We start from the raw sequence: 19,368 nt of genomic DNA on the forward strand, positions 1-19,368 counted from the left end.
GAACAGAGTGGTCCCTACACCAACAGGTAGTGGACAGGATGCTCATGTTGTGGGAAGGACCGATCATAGACCTATTCGCAACCAGGTACAACAAAAAGTTGGAAGTGTATTGTTCAGTAGTCCCGGACGCAGAGGCAGTAGCAGAAGATGCGCTACAACACCCCTGGGACAATCTGGACGTGTACGCATTTCCTCCATTTTGTCTAATCCGTCAGGTTCTGAACAGGGTAATGCGGTCTCAGAACCTCAAGATGACCCTGGTAGCCCCGTTATGGCGAAAGCAGAGTGGTTTCCAGACCTACTGGAACTCCTAGTAGATGTGCCAAGAGAGTTACCTCCATGGAGCAACCTTCTGTGTCAGCCTCACATGGAGAGGGTACCACCAGTCGGTGAAGTCCCTATCGCTTCACGGGTGGAGACTGTCAAGTATCTCTCTGAGAGCGAGGGTTTATTTTTCGCAGAAAGCAGCCAACTCAGATGGCAGGTAATATCAGAAACAAAATCATCTGTGACAGTATACCAAGGAAAGTGGGTCAGCATACTGTGATTGGTGTCGTAGAGGGAACGTGTCTCCACTCGGTACCACTATTCAGCAGTTAGCAGACTTTCTGATATATCTCAGAACAGAAAAACATGTCTGTATCTGCAGTGAAGGGGTACAGGCGGCTCTAGCCTCAGTCTTACGAATGAAAGGAGTGGACATATCGTCTTCATGGGAGTTGGCCATGCTGATGAGGAGCTTGTTGAACAGTCATGCCCACCAAAGGAGCTAAAAGCCCCAGATTGGGATCTGACCAAGGTACTGAGTAGTCTGACCCCAAAACTACGAACCACTAAGGCAGTCCACGGATAGGAGCCTGACCCTGAAGACAGTCTTCTTATTGGCCCTGGCTTCAACCAAAAGGGTGGGGGAGCTACATGGCCTCTCATATCTCATAAAGCACTCGAGAGGTTGGAGATCAATGGTATGTGAGTTTGTCCCAGAATTCGTGGCCAAGACCCAAAATCCAACAATAGTAGACGGCAGATTCGACTCCTTTACCATACCTTCCTTGGCAGACTTTGTAGACAACGACAAAGCTGAGATGCTCCTGTGCCCCGTCAGGGCACTAAGGGAGTACTTAAAGAGAACAAGGCACCTCAGGAGGCCGGGGTGCCAGAGGTTGTTCGTAAGTACAGGACGGAACAAGAAGGAAGTGTCCAAGAATACAATATCGTTTTGGCTAAGGAGACAATCAGAGATGCTTATACAGGGCAGAAGACAGAGGGTCAGATAGCCAGGCGGGAGCTAGAGCTCATGACATCAGGGGTGTGAGTGCTTTTCCTGGCATTTAAGAAGAACATGTCTGTTGGATCAAAATTCTGAAAGCTGGTGTGTGGAAACGCAACAACTTTCACCTCATTTTATTGAAGATGTTGCCCATAGATCCTTGGACACCTTTTCCTTGGGGTCCAGTGGTGGCGGCCCAACAAGTGATATAGTTCATCCAGTGCCCCTGGCGGGTCAGTTTGCGTCTAGTCTAAGATGAAGGTATGAAAGTAGAATATGAATGGGATGACTGGTCTTTTTCTTTACTACTTTCTTCCTACTCTTTGAACTACGGGCAATATGAAGGAGAGTACCGTCATGTGCTGGAACGGACTAGATGCAGGTGAGATGGTCAGCCATACTGTGAAGCTATCTTAGCTGATGATATACTTTTCAGTAGCAACACACCCCTCTGGATAATAGGGAAAAGAGGGGTGAAGGTGGATCCAGTGCAAGGGACAAGAGTAAACAGTAGAATGGTATCTACACCCAGTGGGAAGAAACCCAATAGATCCGCTTATATCTTTGGTCCTAGGTTCATTGTCCATTCTCTTAGAATTTCCCTATATATTCGGAAATGGATAAGGTGGCAAACTCCCAGTCAGTTGTAGAGACTTACCTCCCTCCAATAGTAAGTCTATCCTAATGTTAAGACCGGAGGTTTGTTTCGTGTATGAACAAATAACAAATTTGTAAACTAATTTGTATTTTTCATAACTAACAAACCTGAGGTCTTAACAGTTAAAGGCCCACCTCGAACCACCCCTCTAGCAGTCTAAAACTGGGTTTAGAAATATAAAACTGGTGGGTCACAGGTAGCCGTGGGCATTCTGGGTATACATGCCCCGTGACTGGTATAGATGCCATTAGTCCCTGGATCTCACAAGTGTAATTTTAATTCTACCGGTTTCCAGCTTGGCGCTAGTAAATCCTAATGTTAAGACCTCAGGTTTGTTAGTTATGAAAAATACAAATTAGTTACAAATTTGGTATTTTTGAAGAGGTTATTAAACTAACACTGCTAGCTATAATGGATTGAGCAAAATTTTATGCAGCCCTTAAGTGTATGTATAAGCTAAGGTTACATTTAAGTTGGTAGACGTAATTCTTGATGTAGTAGCATATTCTGATAATTTGGTAATTTTTTGTTTCAGGTGAAGTTCTTGGTTTTGAGAATCTAGTTTTTACAATATTCGAGTTCGTCCATGCCCTTGTTGAAACCAGTAAGCATAAGCAGATGATCAAGCAAGGCATTGCAGATCTTATATACTACATTCTTCTCTATATGCAGATCACAGAGGATCAGGTAATGCATAAACTTGTGAAGTAAATGGAAATGTTTGGAAAAATTTTTATTTGTAAAAGTTGCACCACTTTTCAAGTTAGTTGTTTATCCATATGTTGGAACCTGATATGAAAAGGTTTGTCCCAGACTGTCACTTGGGTGAATAATTTATGAATTTATTGTTTGCAGATTGAAACCTGGAGTAATAATCCTGATGCCTTTGTGGAAGACGAGGATGAAGATAGCTTTGCGTACTCTGTTCGTATTTCTGCTCAGGATCTTCTGTTGGTAAGTTAGATTGCTCGGTGTGACCCTGCATTGTCTTACTTGCAATCTTTTAGTTTTTAATCTGTGCCCTTGGAATTTCAATAGTTTCAAGAAAATAATGCATGGACTTTAATCCTGAAATTTTAATTCCAACTTAGAAATGTACCAAGAATAATAATTATTAAAGGAGGTATATGCAACCAGATTGAACATTTGGAAAAGTATGTCATGATTTTGAAAATCCAGGTGTATCTACATCTTTGGGCAGAGGGGTTATTTAAAAGTTTATCCAGGTAATTAACCCTCTTACGCCGATTGGACGTATTAAAACGTCGAGTCAAAATGTCTCCCGTATGCCGATTGGACGTATCATACGTCGGCTCAAAAAAGTTTTTTTAAAAATTCGCGGAAAAATACTTATAGGCCTACCAGCCGAAAACTTTTGTATCACGCGCCTTGGGGGATGCTGGGAGTTCACGGATCAAGGCGTTGTTTTGTTTACAATCGCTACGCAGGCGCGCAAGCGCGAATTTCTTTCTTATCGCACTAAAAAGTATCAGTGACACATCTCGGAAATTATTTAGTCACTTTGACATAATTATTGCACCATTTTAAATTATCCTTTACATGAAGTATTATATATGAAAATGTGCGCAATTTCATGCACAATACAACTAAAAAATACTCATGATTGTAGCTTTTATCAGTTTGAAATATTTTCATATAAATAACGATAAGTGCAAAAATTTCAACCTATCGGTCAACTTGACTCTACAGAAATGGTCGAGAAACGCAATTGTAAGCTAAAACTCTTACATTATAGTAATATTCAATCATTTGCCTTCATTTTGCAACAAATTGGACGTCTCCAGCACAATATTTCGATTTATGGTGAATTTATGAAAAAACTTTTTCCTTACGTTCGTGCGATAACTCTTCCGATAAATTTTTTCGTGCGATTGTCCCAATGTTTGCACCCTTTTAAATTTGCCGTTACATAAAGTTTTATATATGGAAATGTGCGCAATTTCCTGCACAATACAACAAAAAACAACCCATGGTTGTAGCTTTTATCAGTTTTGAAATATTTTCATATAAATAACGTTAAGTGCAAAAATTTCAACTTTCGGTCAACTTTGACTCTACCGAAATGGTCGAAAAATGCAATTGTAAGCTAAAACTCTTATATTCTAGTAATATTCAATCATTTACCTTCATTTTGCAACGACTTGGAAGTCTCTAGCACAATATTTCGATTTATGGTGAATTTATGAAAAAAAAAAACATTACGTTCGCGCGGTAAACTTCCGAAAAAATCAGAATTTTTTTCTGTGCGATTGTCGAAATGTTTGCACCATTTAAAATTAGCTGTTACATAAAGTTTTATATATGAAAATGTGCGTAATTTCATGTAGAATACAACTAAAAATGATTGAAGGTTGTAGCTTTTCTCTTTTTTCGAAATATTTGCATATAAACACGATAAATAGAAAAAAAAACCACGTTCGGTCAAATTTGACTCTACCGAAATAGTTGAAAAACGCAATTGTAAGCTAAAACTCTTACGGCCTAGTAATATTCTGTCATTTTTCTTCATTTTGAAACAAATTTGAAGTCTCTAAAACCAATATTGTGATTTATGGTGAATTTTTGAAAAATATATTTACCTTCACTCCGCGCGCGATTCGCGGCCGCAAGTCTCCGAATACGTACATGGCATTATCCTAATATTTGCTCCTTTTCATATTAGCCTTTTTATAGAGTTTCATATATCAAAATGTGCGCAAATTCATGAAGAATACAATAAAAAAATAATTGAAGGTTGTAGCTTTTCCATCTTCGAAATATGTCCATTATAAAAAAAATATATATATTAAAATTTCGACATTCGGTCAAATTTAATCCGTCCGAAATGGTCGCCCCCTCGAAATCTGCAATTCTATCTAAAACTCTTACAGTATCGTAATATTCAATCATTTGTCTTAATTTTGAAACAAATTGGAAGTCTCTAGAACATTATTTAGAATTACGGTGTTAATTTTTGAAAATAACATTTTTTTTACGTCCGCTCGTTACGAATTCGTACATCATTTTGTGATAATATTTTTCCGTGTTGCTTTTATTGTTTTACAATGTATTATATATCAAAATGATTGCAATTTAGTGTACAATACAACGCAAAAAAAAGTAACTGGTTAGCTTTGACCGTTTTCTGCACAGCGTGATTTGAATACAATTATGTATGAATTTTTTTTTCTTCGCTACCATATATCGCATTATTTACATATGATAATGATATTATTTTTCTTCTGATGGTTGCATTCTAAACTTCAGGCAATGACAAAAAAAAGGAGCCAAAAATGAACTCTTAATCTTCAAAAGTACGCGCGCTGTAATTTTTTTGAAAAAATTATTTTTTCCACTTCCGCGCTCACTCCAAACCAGGCCCGGCATACGGGAGACGTTTTGATTTTTAGGGCTCCGGCGTAAGAGGGTTAAAAAGGTCTATAACAGTCTGCTCTGAAAGTGCTACTCTAGTACCAAAAAGAAAAAGTGGGAACTAGTGTTTTTCGTTGTGAATGTAATTATGTGGATTCACAAATCACTTAGTATAAAGGGATACTAAACCAGTTACTGTTACTCTACTAGAGAAATATTTGTGCATGTACTCTTGTGTGTCCATTCAGTTTGCAAAAATCTTGCTATGATATTTTGAATGAATCGTAGGCATTTATTGTTGAAATATTTTGAATGCGCTGCGGCTCTTATCTTTTAATCCTCTGAAGCTAGGAGTAGAGTAAAGCTCTTGAAACTTGAGAGAAGTCACTGTTAGTCCCTTACATACCTCGGCCAGCATGGGTGATGATGGTTAAATGTTGCAATTCTTAGGTGTCACTGTTGTAACTTAACTTTTCCCAGTTGGAAGATAAATAAGGTTCTTGTCAGACTTGCTCAGATTAGGGAAATCAATTGGAAAATGTTGTCAAAATGTATGTAGAAATTTAAGCCATGATATCTTAATAGTGATAAGGTAATTTAATTGCTATTACAGTACAGGCGGTCCCCGGGTTATGACGGGGGCTCCGTTCTTGAGACGCGTCGTTAGCCGAAAATCGTTGTAAGCCGGAACATTGTCAAAAATCCTAAGAAAACCTTACTTTTAATGCTTTGGGTGCATTGAAAACTATGTAAACTGCATTCTTATGGCATTTTTCATCGAAAAAACCTTCAAATATTGATTATTTTGCATGTTTGTCGTCATATTTCATCTCCCAGATGAGCGTTGTAGGCGTCGTAACCCTGGAACATGCGTCGTAACCTGGAAATAACGTCTATTGACAAGCGTCGTAACCTCGGAACGTCATAAGCCGACACCGTCATAACCCGGGGACTGCCTGTACTGGGAATATTATAAATGAGCATTATTAGCAGTTTGTGATGATATTTTAATTTTGTTATAGGCACTGTGTCAGGAGCTTGCTGAAGAATGTGGTCAAGGGTTAATTATTGCTGTTGGAAGACATTTGGAAAGGGCAGCAAACCAGAGAAGTAGTGGAGATCCAGCCTGGTGGAAAACTCACGAAGCAGTCATGTTAGCATTAGGTTCCGTCCGTGATCTTGTCTTGGATCAGGTGGCCAAAGGACAGTTGCAGTTCGATCTCACAAATTTCATCCAGTCTGTGGTCTTATCTGATCTAGATCCAAATTGTAAGTATATCGTAAGGAACATGATATTGGTACCCTTATACAATTAACGTTATGGGGCATGCTGACCACCGAATTTCAATGAATTATCGAATTTTATGCATTCAACTTACCTGTCAGATATATACTTAGCTATAGACTCCGTCGTCCCCGATAGAAATTCGAATTTCGCGGCACACTCTACAGGTAGGTCAGGTGATCTACCGCCCCGCCGCTGGTGGCGGAAGTAGGAATCATTCCCGTTTTCTAAGACAGATTTTCTCTATCGGCCGTGACAGCAACATTGTTGTTGTTACTCCTGATTTGGATTTCGTATTTTTCATCGCTATTGATCTTCTAAGCCGGTTATTTTGGTGACGTATTGGATCTTTGGTTTGGCATACTCTTTCGTGGATATTTCTCATGATGTCGGACTCTAGCTTTACGGTTAGAAGACAGTGTGTAAATGAGGGATGCATGGTGAGGATACCGAAAGCTTCGGTAGACCCTCACACAGTTTGTAAGGGGTGTAGAAGGAATGAATGTTCAATTTCTAACACCTGTGATGAATGTGAATAAATAGAATGAGGAAGAATGGAAGAATTTAAATTCATATTTAAGGAAATTAGATATGGATAGGGCTAGGAAGGCTTCCTCCAGAAGCGTAAGTAGGTCTCGCTCTAACGAGCCTATTAAATTAACACCTAACCCTAAACCTCTATCTTCTTCCTCTAGTACTAAGACTGCAAATCCGCAACGGAAATTGCAGATCTTAAAGATGCGCTACAAAGGATGGAACGTCAAATGCTGACGTTAAAAGGTAAGCACAGTGATAGTGAATTAAGTGAATTAAGTCCCTAGTGCAGTGGAGGGTGCGTCTGATCGGCTCTGTCTCGCTCCCAGGCCTAGACCTCTTCCAAGCTCACAGGCCCAGAGGAGAAGGAATGTCGAAAGCCTTACGGAGGTTACGGAGAATCCCCACCGATCAGGCGTCCCCTCGGCAGATTCTGTGACGACCCGAACTGCCAAGGATCGCTATCGAAAAAGCATCCTAAAGAAGTGTTTTTCTTCGTCAGATTCTTCACCGAAGGCAAGGGGAGGGGATGGAGTTCTGATGAACTGTCACGCCCCTTAAGAGAAGTTGGAAGGCTCCTACTTTGGATTCAAGCCCTGAGCTTTTCTCCGATCTATCACCTTGTGAGAAGAAGAAAAGGAGATTGGTTCCTAAATGGAAATCGGAGTTTCCTTCCGCTTCGAGACAGGCCTCACCTGAATCAGGGAAGGAAAAAGAGAGTGCGGCTGCAAAAAAAAAAATAAAAAAAATTATCTTAAATGTGCAGGAGCAACTTTCAGCCTTAGTAGGAGTTTTTACTAAGGAAAACTCCCAGGAGAAAGGACTCTTTCCTTCCTATAAAGAAGACGAAGGGAAAGAAAAAAGAAACGGAAGTTTCGGCTTATACTCGGAGGAGTGTGAAGAATACGCCAAAAACGCCAACCTGGCGCAATGCACCAGATGCGCCAGATGAGTTTGAGACTCCATACGAGTCAGAAGAGCCAGAAGCGCCATATGCGCCAGAAGAGCCAGCCTGGCGAAATGCGCCAGAAGCGCCAGAGGCGCCAGATGCGCCAGAAGCGCCACCCTGCCGAAATGCGCCAGAAGTGCCAGATGCGCCATATGCGCCAGAAGAGCCAGCCTGGCGAAATGCGCCAGAAGCGCCAGAGGCGCCATATGCGCCAGAAGCGCCAGCCTGGCGAAATGCGCCAGAGGCTCCAGATGCGCCAGAAGCGCCACCCTTCCGAAATGAGCCAGAAGCGCCACTCTGCCGAAATGCGCTAGAAGCGCCAGCTTGGAGCAAGGAATCACGAGCGTCAACCCGGCGCAATGAGCCACAAGTGACAGATAAGAGACGGACTTCTTCCAAAAGACAATTAAGCCAGGAGGATTTGTTTGGCTTTCGGAAGGATAAGCCTTTACCTGACAAGGACTCTAGTTGTCGCACAGGCGGCCGTATTCCTTGTCAGGACATAGGTCGTTCCGGAGAAAGTGATAGGAGAGGACGTCCTTCGTCTGACAGGAGAGAAAGGTGTCGCACAAGCGGCCATCGCTCTTGCCAGGAGAAGGATAAGGTCGTTTTGCAGGATCAACCTATCTCTCGTAGGGACGCAAGTTATCGCACAGGCGGTCGTCGTTCTTGCGAGAGTGGGGGGGATGTTGCAAGAGGCCAGTCTCCTATTGGAAATAAACAATCCTCTCGGAATTAGGATTTGGAAGAGGTTTCGGACTCGGAAGATCACTCGGCTCCGGGTTTGTCAGATTACAAGACGCTGGCAGCCCTCTTACTTCAAGAGTTTGGGGACTCTTTAAGCCCTACTGCTCCTCCTTCTCCAAGGTCCTTGTTTACAAGCACGAAGGTCCCGAAACAATCATCTTTTATTAAAATGAAGCCAACCATTTCCATGAACAAGGCTCTCCGATTCGTAGGAAATTGGTTGGAATCCAAGGAGAAGGCGGGGAAGACAGTCTTTACCTGCCCTCCTTCCAGACTATCAGGAAAGAAGGGAATTTGGTACGAGACGGGCAAACCACGGGGTCTAACTCTCCCGTCCACTGCCGAAGCAGATTTTTCGAATCTGGTAGATTCGTCTAGGAGACAAGCCTTGTCATCAGCAAAGATCACATGGGGGACTTCGGAGATGGACCATCTCCTCAAGGGATTGTTTAATGTCTTAGAAGTTTTTAACTTCTTAGACTGGTCCCTTGGGGTGTTGGCCAAAAAGACACAAGAGGAGGAATCTCTTAGTCCAGGAGTCCTTCATAGTGTTCTTTCCGTATGGACAAGGCGGTTCAGGATGGATCAGGAGAGGTGGCCTCTCTGTTTGGAACTGGTATTCTGAAGAAGAGAGTCTTATTTAGCTCTTTTCTGACGAAAGCAGTTACTCCTACTCAGAGGTCATCTCTTCTGTATGCTCCTCTGTCGGACCAATTGTTTCCTTCAAATCTTGTAAAAGATATTTCTCATTCTCTGACAGAAAAGGCCACACAAGATCTCTTGGCCCAATCTGCAAAGAAATCGAGGACTTTGGGTCCTATTAAGAGAGAGACTCGGGCCCCTCAACAGCCCTTTCGAGGAAGTACCTCGGCCAGACCCTCTTTAAGAAGAGAGGAGTGCAGAAGAGAGGTAGGCCTTCCTTCAGACCTATCAAGAGAGCTAAATGAGACAACAGTCCTTCAAGCACCGGTAGGAGCCAGACTTCGGAAATTTTCCGAAAAGAAGGGGTCGGGAGGGACAGGCAGAAATTTGGTCCCTTTCCGTGGTAACAAAGGGATATATGATCCCCTTTCGAGACAGACCTCCCTTGACTACGAACCCGAGGGAACTGTCAGCCCAATACAGGGACCCTGCCAAGAAAGAAGCATTATTGCAACTGGTAGAACAGATGTTGCAAAAGGAGTCCATCGAAGTGGTTCGGGATCCGCATTCCCGAGGATTCTACAACCGTCTTTTTCTGGTTCCGAAATCCTCGGGAGGGTGGAGACCGGTCCTGGATGTGAGCGCATTGAACCGATTTGTGGAGAACACAAAGTTCTCTATGGAAACATCAAAATCGGTTCTTGCGGCTCTTCGTCCAGGAGATTGGATGGTCTCCTTAGATCTACAAGATGCATACTTTCATGTCCCCTGCATCCATCATCGAAGAAATATCTCCGATTCATGATGCAGGGGAAAGTATACAATTCAAGAGCCTATGCTTCGGCCTCTCAATGGCCCCCCTCAAGTGTTCACGAGGCTAATGAGGAACGTTGCGAGATGGCTACATCTAGAGGGGATAAATATATCCCTTTATCTGGACGATTGGCTAATAAGAGCAAAATCGGAAATTCAGTGCTTGAAGGACTTGGAGAAGACTTTGAACTTGACAAAATCTCTGGGACTGCTCGTGAACCTCGAGAAATCACAATTGATCCCCAGACAGAACATAGTCTATCTGGGGCTACAGATGGATTCTCGGGGTTTTCGGGCGTTTCCATCTCAAGACAGAATTACTCGAGCTTAGAAAAGATCTCGAACTTCTTAGGGAAAGACGGACTCGGCGAGGAATGGCTCAGTTTGCTGGGCACCCTTTCCTCGTTAGAGCAGTTCATTTCCCTGGGAAGATTATATCTCAGGCCTCTGCAATTTTATCTAAAGAGGATGTGGAGTCAAAAGACAGGAGAATTGTCAGACGTTTTTCCCATCCAACAGGGGATAAAATCAGACCTAAAGTGGTGGTTAACCCCATTAACAAGGAACGAAGGGGTGTCCCTCTTGATTCGGAACCCTCACCGAGTGTTGTTTTCCGATGCCTCGGAAACAGGTTGGGGAGCAACACTGGGTCCAAAGGAAGTAGCAGGTGTTTGGACCAGACAACAAACTACTCTGCACATCAATGCGAAGGAACTCCTGGCAATTCATCTAGCCCTGGAATACTTCGAAGCGGAAGTCAGAGAGGCGGTAGTTCAAGTCAATTCCGACAATACCACAGCTCTGGCTTACATCCGGAATCAAAGGGGGCACTCACTTTTTCTCTCTGTACGAAATAGCGAGAGCTCTATTAACCTGGACAGAGGAAAGGGGCATTATTCTGCGTACAAGGTTTGTCCAAGGAGTGAAAACCTAAGGGCAGACAGGTTGAGCAGAAAGAACCAGGTTCTCCCGACAGAGTGGATGCTCCACTCAGAAGTCTGCAGACAAATATGGTCACTCTGGGGAGACCCCAGATCGACCTGTTTGCCACGTTCCTCTCCAGGAAAATAGACAACTTCTGCTCGCTAGAAGAAGATCCCAGAGCCACAGCGATCGATGCCTTCCTCATAGATTGGTCAGGCATAGATGCATACGCCTTTCCCCCATTCAAAGTGCTGGGGGAAGTAGTAAGGAAATTTGTGGCATCGGAAGGAATGAGAATGACTCTAATTGCTCCCATTTTGGGCCTTCCCGAATCTGGTTCACAGAGGTACTGGAATGGACGGTGGACTTCCCCAGATCTCTACCAGACAGGACAGATCTGCTCAGACAACCCCACTTCGAGAGGTTCCACAAAAACATCCAAAGTCTCTCCCTGACTGCCTTTCGACTATCGAAAGACTGGTCAGAGCGAGAGGCTTTTCAAAGAAAGTGGCAACTTCAATTGCTAGAGCCCGCAGAGCCTCTACCCTGCGGGTCTACAATCGAAGTGGGAAGTTTTCCGTAGATGGTGTAGGTCGAAGAAGCTGTCCTCTTCCAATACCTCTGTAACCGAAATCGCGGATTTTCTCCTCTTCTTAAGAGAAGAATCCAAATTGGCCGTATCAACTATCAAGGGATATAGGAGCATGCTCTCAGCTGTGTTTAGAAACAGAGGGCTGAATCTCGAGGATAATAAGGATCTTCATGATCTCATCAGGTCTTTCGAGACTAAGAAATTGAGATCATCGATTCCCCCGAGTTGGAACCTGGACGTGGTCCTAAAGTTCTTGATGTCGGACAGGTTCGAACCTATAGATAAAATCTCATTCAGAGATCTTACTAGCAAATGCATATTCCTGTTGGCTCTAGCAACTGCTAAGAGGATCAGTGAATTGCATGCTTTGGACTCTCGGGTGGGATTTAGAAAAGACTCGGCTGTCATTTCTTTCCAGGATCTTTTCCTAGCGAAGAATGAGAACCCTTCTAAACCTTGGCCTAGAAGTTTCGAAGTCAAGGGACTCTCTTCTCTGGTAGGAAGAGAGTTGGATCGGTCCCTTTGCCCAGTCAGGACCTTAAAATTTTATTTAGAAAAGAAGACACAGCTTCAGGGATGTCGACAAGGTCTTTGGTGTTCGGTAAGAAACCCCAAGAGACCGATGTCAAAGAACGCACTGGCATTCTTTGTCAGAAATGTAATTACCGAAGCTCATAGGAATTGCCAAGAGAACTCTTTAAAGCTGCTGAGAGTTAAAGCTCACGAAGTCCGGGCTGTGGCAACTTCCCTTTCTTTTACGAAGAATATGTCCATGAGAAACATTTTAGCAGCAACTTATTGGAGGTGCAATTCAGTATTTGCATCCACTATTAAAGGATGTTAGAATAACATACGATAAATGTTTCGCTCTTGGACCTTATGTATCAGCGGATACTATGCTGGGAAATGGAGCAGACGCTGATCCTTAAATTGGTTTTTAATAATTTTAATAATTAGTTTTGATATTGTTGTTGAGTTGTGGGTTGCTTGAAAGGATGTTCGGGGATGACTCCTTTTAATCGTAGTACTAACCCCAATGAGGATCAGGTGATCGGGATTAGTGTCGTGCTCTATGATCATGCCAATAGGCAAGGTGTTTTGTCATGTAAGTGGATAGGACCCCATTGACAAAGATCCTATGGTTCTGAAGCGTAAGTGGGTAAGACCCCTGTAACAGACCATCAAGAACTCTTAGCATGAGGTCACTACCTCGCTGAGGCTCTTGAAGCGATACGGGCTCCTAGGCAGTAGCCATGAAGTCTTTCGCTAACACAGGTAGGAATCAAGGTTTTTAATTTTATTACCTACAACATATGTTGTTTCCTGTCTATTTCAGTAGATTAGCTGTCTCTTACCCTCCGCCAAAGGTGCCAATCAGCTAAGTATATATCTGACAGGTAAGTTGAATGCATAAAAATGTTATTGTCATGATACAATAAAGTTTTATGCATACTTACCTGGCAGATATATACGGTGTATGGCCCACCCGACCTCCCCTCAGGAGACAGGTGGAAGAGAAAATCTGTCTTAGAAAACGGGAATGATTCCTACTTCCGCCACCAGCGGCGGGGCGGTAGATCACCTGACCTACCTGTAGAGTGTGCCGCGAAATTCGAATTTCTATCGGGGACGACGGAGTCTATAGCTAAGTATATATCTGCCAGGTAAGTATGCATAAAACTTTATTGTATCATGACAATAACATTTTTAGTTATCAACAATTTTCAGCTGTTTCATGTCCAAATAATTTTTTTTTTTTAAATTACAGGTCACATGTAATTGAACAGTTTGTCTTCAGTCTGATTAGGGTTGCATAGGATTTTTTCTTTTAAATTTGCCATGAGTTTTATGTGTCTTGAGAGAAGATTAATTTGGGAAGTAAATGCTAGTAAATATTAAGCTTCTGAAGAAATCTATCGCTAGAATGCTATGAAAAAAGTACATTGAGTAAAGAAAATATAAAAAAAAATTCTAAACCATGCTTTTATTAAAATACACTTAAAGAGTAAAAAATTATTTTTTGAAACATTACAATTATCTTACTAATGATCATGTCTAGGAAAATAAAATGCTACAAGGAAGAAAAAAATATATTCTTGTAGCATTTCCTTCTATGTTAAGGGCCCATGCTTTTATTTTTTAGGAATGATTGATTAATTTTAAGAAAATCCTGGTTTGTTTTAAAAAATTATTTTTTAATTTTTAGTGCATTGTAACAAAGGCATGTTTAAATTTTTTTTTTTTTTTCATCTTATACTTTTTAGTTTTGACAAACTGTAACCAATTTATGATTGTAGTTAATGAAACTGATACGGAGGGAGGAGAATGGGAAAGGGGAAAAGGAAGGGGGGTAGTAGGAAGATGAGGGGAAAGGGAAATGGGAGGCGAAGGAAGAAGAGAGGTGAGGGGGTGAAGAAGGAAGTTGAGGAGGACACAGCTAAATTAACATTTGATCACATGCTTCTGAAGGAGGAGGAGATGGAAGAGAGAAGGGGGGCCACAGGTAAATGAACACTGGTGTTCTCTGGAAGGGAGAGGTGGATGGTGGAGGAAATTAACACTTTATTGTATGCTTCAGAAGAGGGAGGGGTTGGAAGATGGAAAGTGAGTGGAGGACACAGCTAGATTAACATGTGATCGATTGTGTGCTCTGGAAGTGGGGGTAGGGGGAGGGGGTGGGAAAACGGGAGGGGAGGGCACATTTAAATTAACACTTGTGTGTGCCTTGGAAGGGGGAGAGGGAAGGGGATCATGTAAGGTTGTATTGTCATCGGGATTGAGTAGCTATGCAAAATTTCAAGTCCTTGGAACGAAGGAAACTGGTAGAAAATTTGAATTACAAGATTTGACAACAGACGCAGAAGTCAAGTTAAATAAAAGCAGGGAAAAAATAAAGAGGATCAAAGTAATGCAAAAAAAAGTAAAAAGGAAAATAGAAATGTTTGTAAAATGTAAAGTTAAATAAAAGCATGTAAAAAAATAAGAGGAGCTAAGTAGTGCAAAAAAAAGGTAAAAGGAAAAGAGAAATGTCATGCAAAATGTCAGAAAATGGGTGCAAAGGTACGAAGAGGTGATAGAAATGTTGCAATCACATTAAAGACTTGGTCTTAGGACCAGGTTGCAATAAAGGCCATTTTGATTACTGTTGTTCATAAGACAGACGACAAGAGGACTGTAGAAGTAAAGATTATAATGGATATCCTAGAGGGATGGCAAAAGAGTGCATGCCCTTACCTTTCGGTCATAGTGCCCCAGTAATTGGTTAATGGCTGAAGAACCAGGCACTACATATTACCAAATAGATGATGCATTTTTGGGTCTCCATTTACAGAGGAAGAAACTGTTATGTAATTTTGTTTTTCTAATGGAGCACAATTGAATGCAATACATATAGTGGATTCTGTAGAGTAGGAAAGATATTAAATAAAAGTCTTTGTTACAGTAACAGGACATAAGAAGGTGGTTTAGTGGTGTGAATGGAGAAGTATAAGGGTTGTATAAAAGTTAAATTATCGAGGATTTTGCAATTTAGCTTATGTTTTTTCACATTTTATTGGTGGTGTATATTGGTAATGTTCGCTTTCGTTTAGTATTTTTCTGATTGTACACATGGTTGAGTAGTGTTCATTGGACAAACGCTCTTACCTTATTGTTCTATGTACTAGTATGGTGACATCACAAGTGCATATTTGAGGACAACTGACCTGGCAAAAAACAGTGCTACCCGCTATTGATGTATTTAGCTTAGTTTCTACTCCGTTCGCCAAAGTCCAGCAGATGAAATTCGGAACCGATGCCATTGGTCAAGATGCAGTGTTTTAACGCTTTAAGTAATGCTTTTGCTTCCCAGAAGCAACATGCTGAAAACTTCAATGTGCATATTGAAGACAATGTGTACAGAATATTTTTTTTTCTGTTATTGATCAGTATTATCAGTATAAATTTCCATTTGTTTCTGAATTAGTTAAAGATGTGGCAAACCATTGAACAGAAGCTTATGACCTAGTATCGAGTCTTAACCCATAATCCCAGGCCCTGACTTCTTGGATTTTTCAAGTTTGCGAAGTTCTCCCCTGTACTGACCGCAAATTGTTTCTATATTTGACTCTTCACTTCTACTGAAGAAGCGCCTCAGCGGCGTGGTTGGTATGGTATTAGCGTCCCACATCGGTGGTCGTGGGTTCGATTCTCGGCCATTCCACTGAGGAGTGAGAGATGTGTATTTCTGGTGATAGAAGTTTACTCTCAATGTGGTTCGGAAGTCACGTAAAGCCATTTGTCCCGTTGCTGAATAACCACTGGTTCCTTGCAACATAAAAACATACAAACAAACAAACTTCTACTGAAGTTCTGCTCTTATTCCATTAATTGCCACTGCACGTTTATTTCTGTCCTTATAAACGTCTGACTTGATGTTCCATAAACGGGTTCCGTCGGTAGAGTTCACTCAACATCAGAGTTGTGTGTCTTATCCCAATGGTAACTTTTTCCTTTGTAGAGATAAGCCTAGTCATGTTGTCTGGTCTGTTGAAATCAAAGCAAGTCATAGCCACAGCCCTTATCTCATATAGTAAACACAACCTCTTCAATCTTTTGCCTGACAACATCATAGTTACATGCCTCTGCCCTCCCAGACACACTGAAGCTCCGAACCACAACCTTGGGCAATGCCTGTTACCTATTGATGTCTGGTCACAGTGTTTGTCCAACAAACTATTAAACCATGTGTTGTGTCACATTCATTACAAGAATTTTGGTAACTAATAAATTGACAGATGTGTTGGTTTGTAGATGTATACTTGTAATGCAGAAAATAAGAGTACACATTATTATGTTCTTAGAGTGGTGTAGGCAACAATAATGCCTGTACAGTAATATTACATCTGTTAATCAAACATTACAGTAGCTGCATGCAAGGGGGAATAGTAAGAAGATCGAGTGCATTCAGACCTTGACTTTGGATCAGAGAAAGGTTAGAAGGTTTTGAAAGTCAATGCACAGCTTTTATTAGTGACAAAATTTAAGCTGGAGTGAGGTTTAAAGGACTCGATGCAATAAACAAAATGATAATTTTTAGCGATATTCCATCACATTGACTGCTTTTATTACCTTGTATGGTACAAAGGAATAAATGTATAAGTAGCTTAAATACAACTATAAGCAACTTGAAATAGGTAATTCGTATTATAAATAAATGTAATCCCTATTAAACTGTTAAATAAGTATTAATGTTTAGACCTCTTGTCGCACAACTATATTTAAAATTCCAGGTAAGTCTGTATACCCATCATTATTTTAGTGATTTGCACAATATAAATTTTAAGCAGTTTACAGGAAAATTGAGATGACTGGTTTTTTCATAATTCATTGAAGTGAAAACTTGAAGTTGATTGGTGTTGTCTTAATGTTTTTTTAGTGTTTAATTTTGAGGTAGGACTCAAGAGTTGTGTAGGTATATAATAATCTTCATTTGTTTCATACAATCACATTTTCATTTGTTTCATACGACCACAGTAATTTTGCAATTTTTTTTTTCTGGAAATGCTATTTTCATACAATCAACTTACCTGTCAGATATATACATAGCTAAGACTCCGTCGTCCCCGACAGAAATTCAAATTTCGCGCCACTCGCTACAGGTAGGTCAGGTGATCTACCGGCCTGCCCTGGGTGGCAGGACTAGGAACCATCCCCGTTTTCTATCATATTTTCTCTGTCGCCGGTGGTATCAACATTGTTGTTATTACCTCCTGACTTGGATTCTTTTTTCAACATTTGATCAACGTTTTTCGACTTTTTGGTGACGTATTTGGATCGTGTTTTGGCATTCGCTACTGTGGACTGTTTTTTGGAATAACTCTTTGGATTTTTCTCAGTATTTCTGATTCTAATGTGAGTGTGAGAAGTGTGTGAATGTAGGCTGCAGGGTGAGGATACCGAAAGCTTCGGTTGATCCTCACACTGTATGCCGTAAATGTAGGGGGGTGCAGTGTTCTGCTATTAACACTTGTAAGGAATGCGAGGGTTTGAATGCAGAAGAATGGAAGACTTTGACTTCTTATTTGAAGAAGTTAGAGAGAGATAGAGTTAGAAGACTGAAAGGTGTGAATTCAAGGCCTATTGAGCCTTTCAATGATAATTCTAACCCTACTACTGTAGATTCTCCCTACAAATCTCATTCTCAGAGTGTCTTTTCGGATTCGGCATCGGAAATCGCCAATCTGAAAGCGACGATTCGAGACATGAAGTCCAAGATGGCGGACTCGAAAGGTAAGGCTAGTGATTGTGAAAATTTTAGTGAAGTGAGCCCTATCAGTGTTGTGGAGGGGGCGTTTGATCGTCCCTGCGGCGCTCCCAGGCCTAGACCTCTTCCAAGCTCACATGCCCAGAGGAGAAGGAAAGTCGAAAGCCTTAAGGAGGTCGTGGGGAATCCCCAACGGTCAGACGTCCCTTCAGCTAGCTTTGCTTCATGGCAGCCAGCTCAAGGGCGCTATAGGAAAAGCGTCCTTCGCGAGTGTTTCTCGTCCTCTCCCTCTCCCTCACCTAAACGAGGGTGGAAGGAGTCGAACTTATCGAGACCGCTGAAGCGTCATATGAAGCAAGACATTGATTCTAAGCGCCGGAGCGCTTACTCGGATGACGCCACCTTCTGCTATTACAGAAGGCGAAGGTGGCGTCAACGTCATCTGACGCTTATGAGGAAGTACCCCATCATGCTTCTGCTCCGAGTGATGACGAGAGGCGTCAGGCACTAGACGTAGGAGAAGCGTCAAGGAAGATCATTATGGCGGTTCAGGAACAACTGTCATCTCTTGTGGGAGTTTTAGCGCCCCGTCGGAAGGACGTGACGCTTCCTATTAAGAAGTCTCGTCCTCTCGCACCTGCTCGGAAGACGTCTTTTAGAAGTGAAGCGTCAAATCAAGAGGATCTTAGACGTGACGCTCCGTCCAAGATTGTGACGCCGAGTAGGAAGCCCTTAGAAAGCGAAGCGTCTTCCAGACGCGAAGCGTCATCTAAACGTCAACAAGAGACGTCATACATGACGCTCGGAGAGCGGGAAGCGTCATACAAGACGTCTTCTAAAGCGCGAGAGAAGCCGCAGGTTGTGACGCCTTCTAAGTCGATCAGAACGGGAAAAAGGAAAGACTTTCATTCCCTTAGCCCCTCTCCGATCAGGAGTTTGTCTCCCCCAGAAGAGGAAAGTTCTGAAAGGAGAACAGAAACTCAGGATTATCACGAGTTCGAACGAAACTCGGATGATGACGATCTTGGAAGAGAGGGCTTGTCCAACTATAAGGTGTTGACGACCCTGCTTCTGGAGGAATACGGAGACGAGTTGACTCCGGCTGCTCCTCCTTCTCCGCGCTCGCTCTTTTCGAGTGCGAAGGCGAAGAAGCCTTCGTCTTTTCTGAAGATGAAGCCCACCATCTCAATGAAGCGGGCTTTACACGCCTTACGCCTGGATGAAGTCGAAGAAAGACTTAGCCAGGACAGTATTTTGCATGCCTCCAGCAAGGTTAGCTGGGAAAAGAGGCATATGGTACAAGACGGGGGAGGATATGGGTATCGCTCTCCCTTCTTC

General features: G+C 42.1%; 1 protein-coding gene across 1 annotated transcript in view; it reads left to right on the plus strand.

The window, feature by feature from the left end:
* The window catches only part of LOC135209254 (importin-9-like), a 109,127-nt gene that overhangs the window by 61,873 nt on the left and 27,886 nt on the right, over positions 1-19,368 (plus strand). The window contains 3 exon segments of the mRNA XM_064241963.1: positions 2,464-2,615; positions 2,784-2,882; positions 6,323-6,569. Coding sequence (XP_064098033.1) covers positions 2,464-2,615; positions 2,784-2,882; positions 6,323-6,569 — 498 coding nt within the window.

Source organism: Macrobrachium nipponense, chromosome 37, assembly GCF_015104395.2.
Source record: "Macrobrachium nipponense isolate FS-2020 chromosome 37, ASM1510439v2, whole genome shotgun sequence".
Lineage (NCBI taxonomy): Eukaryota > Metazoa > Arthropoda > Malacostraca > Decapoda > Palaemonidae > Macrobrachium > Macrobrachium nipponense.